General features: G+C 49.9%; 1 protein-coding gene across 1 annotated transcript; it reads right to left on the minus strand.

The window, feature by feature from the left end:
- Nucleotides 1-214: 214 nt before the first annotated feature.
- Nucleotides 215-4,530, minus strand: Rem2 (RRAD and GEM like GTPase 2). Its single transcript, XM_051195738.1, has 5 exons — nucleotides 4,345-4,530; nucleotides 2,879-3,223; nucleotides 2,597-2,670; nucleotides 1,537-1,744; nucleotides 215-1,188 (listed from the first exon to the last, which is right to left on the minus strand). The coding sequence occupies exons 1-5, from the start codon at nucleotides 4,445-4,447 to the stop codon at nucleotides 893-895; spliced, it is 1,026 nt and encodes a 341-aa protein (XP_051051695.1). The 5' UTR covers nucleotides 4,448-4,530; the 3' UTR covers nucleotides 215-892.
- Between the last annotated feature and the right edge of the window lie 4,485 nt (nucleotides 4,531-9,015).

Consider the following 9,015-nt stretch of genomic DNA (forward strand, 5'->3'; position numbering starts at 1 on the left):
GGTATCGCTGAGTGCTTCTCCCCAGTCCTACTGGCTCATTGTTGAGGGCCTGCCCCAGGGCCAAGTCAGCTGTAGACCTTCCCTAAGGATGACCAGGCCTTGCTTCTCAGGCCTCCCAGTTTTCCTGCCTGTAACAGAAGCTTCCTCTCACATCTCCTTCTCTAGGAACTACCAGAACAGAAAGACAAAGATGAACAGAATGCAATAGAAAAAATTTATTGGAAAGGGGAAAGGAGGGTCCCTTGCTGGTGCCTGCTAGGCCTTGGCCAAAGGGGTTGCCAGCATTCAGCTCTACTTTAGGACATCTAAAAGGCAGAGGGTCTGCCCACACCTAAACTTCAATAACCTTAAAGGGAGGGGACGTGCCATAGTAGAATGGTAAATCAGAGTCCAATCTCAAGAAGAACTTCCAGGCCCTTTCCTTTAAGAATTTCTTAAGGGCGAAGTGGACCTGGGCGGCAGATCAGAGAACATTTTCAGTTATCTCTGGAAGAGTCATCTCTGGGTTTTTACCTTTAAAACTTGCTTAAAGGTAAGGCATGTTCAGAGTACTAAGGAGGTCAACTCCATCCAGGAGGCTACAAAGCACTTTTCCAGTTCTAGTTTTTGGAGTCTCTTGCCAGGAGAGGTGGCCTCTTGCAAGTTAATAATAATAACAAATACCTTGCAGCACGGATTTCTTCCCTGACCCGCAGGTCTTGAGGCGCGGTGGGTGGTCGGCAGTTCAGATCCAGGCGTGGAGGCGGTGGACAGACCAGCACCTGGCCCCGCCTCTCGCTCTCACCAGGGCATCCTGGGAATTTTTGGTTTCCTAGACGGACAGGAGTAGGGTGAGGGGGCGAGTGGAGGGCACGGTGACCATGGCGACTGCAGTGGCCATGGCGACCGCGGCTCAGAGCACGGAAAGGTCGTGACACGACCTGGAGCGTTGCTTGAAGAACTTGGCGTTGCGCGGCACCAGGTTGGCGAGGAAGCGTTTAGCCTTCTTGGTGAGGCTCTCGCGGCGCGTGGGCGGCGCGGGGCCGTCGGGGCTGCCAGGCTGGGGTCGCTGGCCCCCAGCATGGCTCCGGCCCCGCCGCAGCCGGATCTGGCGCACAGCGCCCTCGAAGAGCTCACGAGTGTTGTGATGCAGTGCGGCCGACGTCTCGATGTGCTTGCAGCTCAGCGTCCCGGCCAGGTGGCGACCCTCTGCAGGAAGGAAGCCGCTTAGCCGCCCAATGGGCAGCTTTGCCCATGGCTAGGGTGGGCCTGCACTGGCGGGGCGGGAGATAGGGGTGGGGCCACCGAATCCCAACTCAGAACTGGGGTGGAATCCTATGCCAGAGGTGCAAAGGGGTGGGGGGAGCAAGGTGCCTAGGAGAAGCAGTGAGGGCTAGTGAAGGACTCCAGGGATCTGGGTAGTAGGGCTCCTCCCTGACCCAAGGACAAAATGCAAGAACTCCTACACCAGTGAGGAATAAAAGGCCTCCCCGGGAAGAATGGCCTGGAAAGCCACCTCTTGAGATTTCAACTACACAGTGGGTTCAGGATACACACCCTCCAGTGATACCTCCCGGGAGCGAGCCAGGTCACTCTTGTTTCCTACAAGGATGACAGGTAGGTCGTGGTGGGGCCTTCCAGCCCGGAGCCTAAGAAGGGTTTCAGGAACTTTGGAGAAGCTTCGTCGATCTGTGACTGAGAAGACGATGAGAAAGGCATCTCCGGTCTGCAGGCAGTGGTCCTGCAGCCATCCTCCTGCATCCCCCTGCAGATGAGCATAGAGCCATATGATGCTAGATTTGCAGGCATAGAGACTGGAACCTGCATCTCAGCAAAGGGGAATCCGAATGTGAGAGAGGCCACTTGCTTAGGAGTCAGAGCTAGTTAATGGCAGAATTTCGATACCCAGGGGCCTTATGGAGGATGGAGAAGTTAGTGATGGGAAATGGGATCTCATGGTAGGCTAAAGGTCTACATTCTTAGGCGTAAGCTCTTGATTAAGAAAAGAATGATACTGAGGAATGTGTGAAGTCTTGGGATGTAGCACAGCCGGTAGAGTGCTTGCCTGGTGTGCACAAAGGCCTGAGTTCGATTCCCAGCATGTTGTAAACCTGTAATCAACCTCCCATACAGCAGGCTTAGGCAAGAAGAGAGTTGTGCATTCCAGGCCAGTGTGGGCTACACTGTGAGACCCTGTTCCCCAAAACAAAGAGCTAAACAACTTAAAAGTTACCAGAACTTAGCCTTTTCTTTCTACATAGTAACATATGTTCAAGTACTCAGAGGCTCCCTCCCACATTCTCCTTCCTTTGTCCTGTCACATCAGACGCAGTCTCAAGTACTTACAAATGGGTCAGTTTGCGCGTCTCTACCCTGACTCGATGCTGAAGTGCTTGTCAGATTCACATTCTAACTTTTGTCTGAGCTCTGAAAAATTGTGGTATCTCAGCCGTGAGCGGTGATAGGCATACCAAGGTGGGCCTTTGCTCCTGGAGCTACAACGGTGCAGTCATATTCTAGCCCATGTAGGAGTCAGGATGGGCAATGTCAGCAGCTCCAGCCAGACTGCCCTTCCCCAGTCCCTGCAGCTTCACCCAGGGCCACATCCCAGTCTCACCTGTTCCCAGATGTCATAAACTATTAAAGTCACTTCTTCTTTGTCCACCACGATTCGTCTCTCATAAGTGTCCTCTGTTGGGAAAGAGGGAATAAAACCCATGAGGAGGTTCCCCAACACATGTGAGACCTAGTAACCAGAACACCTTAGCTCCCAACAGCAGGGACCCCCCCTCTGGGGAGACTGCCACAGAAAACATTAGGGGGATTTCTCTTAGGTTCTGACCTCTAGTATCTTTTCACACCAGAAACACTTTCAGCCCTATAGGGTGCCCCCAAATACCTGAGTTCTCCACCTCATGAGCACTGTCTCCCTGGAGGCCTCCAAAAGTGCCTGCTAGCGTGCTCTTGCCCACGCCACTCTCCCCCAGGAGCATGACCTTAAAGACGGCATCCTTTTGTGCAGGGGCTGTGTCCCCTGAGCCCAAGGACTCAGAGGAGCCAGAGGATGAGGCCTGAGGTGGCCAGTCAAGTTCATCGACAGCTTGGCCCCGCAGCAGCTGGTGTTTGTAAGGCACGGGCATGCTTCCTCTCCGTCTGGGGACCCCAGGGGCAGGAGGTAGCCCACTCTGGTCCAATTCTGCCAACAGTTTCTCTGGCTTTTGTTTCAGAAGTGTAGTATCTGCTTCTAGAGAGGGAGAGAAAAGGAAGCTATGAATGAGGTCTACCTAGGTATCTGCCGAGGGGTCGATTTAGGCTGTTTCTTCAGAGACGATAAAGACCATGATCCCAAAAGAGAGTCATTAGTCCAGCCTCTAGTGCTAAAATTACCCAGAAACCCAAAGTGATGAACTCTCAAGGGGCTACCATGATGGTTTCTCCCTTGTAGATCCTGGCCCACGACCTGTTCAAACATGTGCTATGTCTGGGAGTCACTTGTGCACCGGGTTACACACCACTCACACCGTACCCGGACATAGACACACCCCTAGACTAGGCCTCTGGACCAGGTGGGATTGGGAAGCAATCTATCTGTCCACTAAAGGGCCCTCCCTCTTACTGCTTCCCGCACCTTCGTCCTCAAACAGAGCTGCTGGCAGGTGTTAGCAGAATCAGAAACTTTCCAGAGGCCTTGTTCCCAGGTCTGGGGGCTGGAGAAGGGGAGTGTGCTGTTTCCGGTGTCCCCGTAGGTAGTGAGCGCACCTCCCTGCCCCCGCCCCGTGCATGTTTGTGATGTTTGTGTATGAGAGAGCCTACTCTTGGATTTTTGCCTGTTCCAGTGAGTGGGACAGAATATTGTGTTCGTGGGGAGGTAGAGACGGAGAGAGGAGAGAACGTATATGTGAGAAGCATGACAATTCCAGGGTTGGGGTAACTAGCGGAACAACAGACACAACAAAGGGGGATGGAGCGAGGCTATGAATAGCACAGGATCAATATTTGGCAGGCAGCCAGAAGAAACCCTTACAACAGGTCCCCAGGGAAGCCCCCTCAGCTGGTGATTCCTAGGTTTGCGGGCTACCCCTTTCCTTCCCCGTCCCTCCTGGCTGGCACTGCTTATCAGGGATGAGGTTAACCTAGGGGCCAAGTACCAGTTTCTCTAGCAAAGCCCTGGGCGTGTTGGGGGAGGGGCACCTGGGCAGCTTTCCCCCTCCCCCTCGGCTGTCCAGACCTCAAAAGTGCAGGCAGGGGTCTCCTTGGCTGCATTTGTCCTCCCCTTCTCAATGAACCCTGGCACTGACCCTTCCCACAAAGCTTGAGCTCCCCCACCCACGGCTTCAGCCACATCCCACTGCGATTAGCGCTCACCTGGTGTGGGTGTCCCCGCTGGGGAGGCCTGGCGGCTGCTGGAAGAACAAAGTGCTGTGGTTTCTGTGTCCGTGTCCATGGTGTTGTCAAGGTCCGTGTGCATCGGCGTGCATGTGCGAATGCAGCCCGGCGGCTCACAGCCCCGGTTCCTCACTCAGCAGCACTGTCAGCTTTTCCCTTTAAATACTACCCCCCCCCCGCTTTCTGCCCCCCCCCACACCTGGTGAAATTGTCCCGCCTCCTGATGAGGTCACATATGCTAATGAGCAGTGATGTAAGCGGGATTCCCTCCTTCTGTCCCCCTCCTTTTTCTTTGTGTCACTTCCCTCTGGGAGCATACTCACTGCACAGGCATAGCCTGATTAAGGCTGAACAGAGCTGTCATGAGGCAGCAGAGAAGGTTTCAGAGGGCAGCATGGCAGAAGGGGGCTGTGGATAAAGGATCTGAGGGTGGTAGGAGGCAGGGGCCCTGGGAGCCAGAGGACTTTTGTTTTCAGCCCCCATCCCACTGTCCAGTTCAGGGTGGGTGCTTAGAGTGGCTAAAAAGAGGGTGGCAGACTGACTAAAGGCGAACTTGACAAGCGATGGCGAGGCTGAGGGCTCATTATCCCAGTGCTGTCTGTCTACTCCTTCACTCTGCCTCTTCTGGAGTAAGAGCTACACAAGTCTTCAGGCAGGGGACAGCTCTGGGGAAGCTCTTTGTATAGCTTCCTTTGCCTTCACCTTCTCTCTGCTAGGTCCACACAACTATGCTTGCCAGAGGCAGCAAGCAGAGACAAAGCTGACAGATGGATAGCATCTATAGGAAGCTAGAACCACAACTCCTCCACTGCTCCTTGTTAGCCCAGCTCCCTTCTATTCGGGTACTGCATATCCTTAAGTACCCAGTCACCTCTCTGCTTTGCCTTATCTTGCCAAGTACTGTTCTGTGTTAACTATGTTCCTTTTCATGCAAAGTGGTTGGTGAGTGGCCTGTCCCCAAAGCACCATGCAAGTATCACTAGTATTCTTATTCTTATCTTCCCAATGCCAAGACAACCTCCCCCCATTTCTAAACAAAGCTGCTTGCCTTTCTCTGAAATATCTGCAACCCTTTAAAATACTTTATTTTTATTTCATTTATTCATATTTCATATTTCACTCATGTCTTGCCTGCATGTATGTCTGTGTGATGTGCATTGGTCTGGCGAGGGTGTCAGGTTCCCTTGAACTGGAGTTGCAGATAGCTATGAGTTGCCATGTGGTTGCTGGGAATTGAACCTGGGTCCTCTGGAAGGGCAGTCAGTACTCTTTAACACTGAGTCATCTCTCCAACACCCCCAGCAACCTTCTTTTAATGGTGATATATCTTGCCACTCAGTGAACTTTTCCATAGAAGAAATGATTAGTAATCCTGGGAAAACGTGTAGCACCACTGATTTGGAGATCAGTCCCAGGGCAGGATTTAAAGGGACTAACATAACCCATGCACTTAATTCTGTAGGGCTTTCCATCTTCAATCAACTATTTTTCTAGTTTGCTTCTCTGTTGCTGTGATAAAACACGAAACAACTTCAGGCGGAAAGGGTTTATTTGGCTAACAGATTACAGTGCATCATCAGGGGATGCCAAGGCAGGAACACAAGACAGGAGCTTGAACAGAAATCATGGAAGGAAGCTGCTTCCTGCATTGCTCAGTTACCTTTCTTATATTGTCCAGGGCCCATGCCCAGGATAGCACTGCCTACAGTACTAGCTGGGTGGTGATGACACACATCTTTAATTCCAGCACTTAGGAGGCGGAGACAGGTGGATCTCTGTAAGTTCGAGGCCAGCCTGGTCTATAGAGTGGCCCAGGACAGACAGACAGGCTCCAAAGTTACAGAGAAACCCTCTCTCTCGGGAAAAAAAAAAAAAAAAAAAAAAAAAAAAAAAGGAAAAAGAAGAAAGGAAGGAAGAAGAAAGAAATGCCCCACAGAGGTGGCCACAGACCAATCTGACAATCTGACAGAGACAATTCCTCGGTCCCTCAGTTTGGGGTTCCTCTTGCCAGGTGTGTCATTTTGACAACTGAAACTAATGTGAGTGACACTTTATCCACGTTTTCGATACACGAAGTATATTCTGAAATAGAAGCACGCTTGGAGCAGTGACTTTGATAGCTATGGGTTTCTATGAGAGGTGCTTAGCCTTCTGGAAAATATTACAATTCAGATGTGTATGAATGTGTATGTACATGTGTAGAGGTGCCTTCAGAGACCAGAAGAGGGTGTCAAGTCCCCTGGAGCTCAGATCAAAATCAGGTCCTCTGGAAGACCTCTTTTAATCTCTGAAGCAACTCTCCAGCATCCCATCCTCTTATCTACCCCTTTCCTGAGAGAGAGAGAGAGAGTGTGTGTGGTTTGTTTTTTCAAGACACGGTTTCTCTGTGGCTTTGGAGGCTGACCTGGCACTCACTCTGTAGACCAGGCTGGCTTCGAACTAAGGTGTGCATCACCAGTGATAGGAACTGTCTCCCAAGCTGTCCTTTTGCTTCAGCCTCCTGAGTGCTGGGGTTGTGCCACCATGTCTGGAATTTTTTCTTTTTTGCACTTATTTTTTGTGTGTGTGTCTAGGACACGTATATGCAGCTGCATTCACGTAGAGAGAGGTCAGAGGACAACTTGGGAGTTACGCTCTCCTCTCACTATGGGTTCTGGGTATTGAACTCAGTTTGTCAGGCTTGGTAGCAAGTGATTTTACTCACTGAGTCATCTCACCAGTCCTGTTTTATCTTTTATAGGTTTTTTTCTTCAGTTCTGGGGATCCAATGTGGGACGTCATAAATGTAAGATAAGCCTGGTACCACTGACATACTTTTCCAGCTTTGGTTTTAAGTTTTAAATAAGTAGTTGGGTGTAGTCTCACATCTCTCTCTCTTACAACAGTGGTTTTCAACCTTCCTAATGCCAACCTTTTCATACAGTTCCTCATGTTGTGATATCTCCAACCACAAAATCATTTTCTTCGTAACTAATTTTGGTATTGTTATGAATTTGATGTAAATATCTGTTATTTCCAATGGTTTTAGGTGACCCTTGTGAAAGGCTCATTCAACCCAAAAGGGTCACGACCCACAGGTTGAAACACACCTCTGTAGAGGCTAAGGCAGGATTATGGAGTTGGGAGACCAAACCCGGCTCTCTAGCAAGACTGTGTCTCAACACTAAACTCAGAAGATACCCTAAAGACGCAAGCTTTACTTACTTGCAGAATGCACTTGGTGACTGGATTCATTTCTTTGATACTACGTAAGCGTGAGTCAAAAACTATAAATTCTGGCAGGTTTCCTACTGGACTCTGTCTCTTCATACCAGTCTTGAATCATGTGTGTGTGGGGGGAGGAGGGGTCCAGCTGTAGGGCATTTTTCTTTCCTCTTTTGGGGGGTGGAGAAGAATTGAGATGGAGTTTCTCTATGTAGCCCTGACTGTCCTGGAGCTCACCCTATAGATCAGGGTAGCCTTGAACTCCTGCTTGCCTCTTGCCTGAGATTAAAGGTGCATGCCCTCAATGCCCAGCACAGGGCATTTTCTTAGTGATTGATGGGGAAGGGCCCAGGCCATTGTGAGTGGTGCCATCTCTTGACAGGTGGTCCTGGGTTCTATAAATGGTTGATCAAGCCATGAGGTGCAAGCCAGTAAGCAGTACCCTCCTGCCACAATGGCCTCGGCATCATCTTCCAGGTTCTGCCCTGTCCTTTTAAGAGTTCCTGTCCTAACTTCCTCTCTCTCTCTCTTTTTAAAAGTTTTTTTGAGTCAGGATTCCTCTGTGTAGCTCTGGCTGTCCTGGAACTCACTCTGTAGGCCAGGCTGGCCTTAAACTCACAAAGATCAGCCTGTCTCTGTCTCCTAAGTGCTGGGATTAAAGGTGTGCACCATCACCACCTGTCATCCTGACTTCTTTCAATGATGAACAGTGATGTGGGAATGAAAGCTGAATAAACCCTTTCCTCAACTTGCTTCTGGTCATGGTCTTTCATTATAGCCATAAGTAACCATAATTAGGACAGCCTCCAAGGAGGATGTGGCACCCTGGCCTCTTCCTTGCCCCCCACAGTTCATATTAGTGAGTGATTTTGCTATACCATGAGTCTCTGCGATGACAAGATGCTCCCCTCATCAAACAGCATCACAGAGCAAAATCTCCAAAGATTACTGCAAGCCAAAATAACTGTGTGATTAGTGTCTTGTTTTGTAGCTTAGGCTGGCATTGAACTCGACAATCCTGCCTCAGCCTCCTTTGCATGAGGTAAGATTGTGTGCATGCTCTTACCTTATTTTTGAAAATTGATTGTCTCTGTTGTCTGCTACAGTAACACAACTTTTTTCCCCCCTTGGGCCTTGGTCAAAGTAAATTTGAGCTGTTAGTAGAGTGCATGCCTAATGTATTAGTCAGGGTTCACAGGAGGAAGTAGTCCACAGCCCAGATTAACCATCAGTCAGACCTAGCAGGTATGAAGCCCTGGCTTCAAGCCCTAGTACTGCATAAACCTGTTATGGTTTCATGCCTGTACTTCCAGCACTTGGTGGGGCTCAGATAGTCTTTTTTTTTTTTTTTTTTTTTTTTAAAGACAAAAAAAAAAAAAAAAAGAAAGAAAGAAAGAAAAGAAGGCAGATAGGGAATGGCTCAGTGGTTAAGAAAAGAGCACTGAC

Source organism: Phodopus roborovskii, unplaced genomic scaffold, assembly GCF_943737965.1.
Source record: "Phodopus roborovskii unplaced genomic scaffold, PHOROB, whole genome shotgun sequence".
NCBI lineage: Eukaryota > Metazoa > Chordata > Mammalia > Rodentia > Cricetidae > Phodopus > Phodopus roborovskii.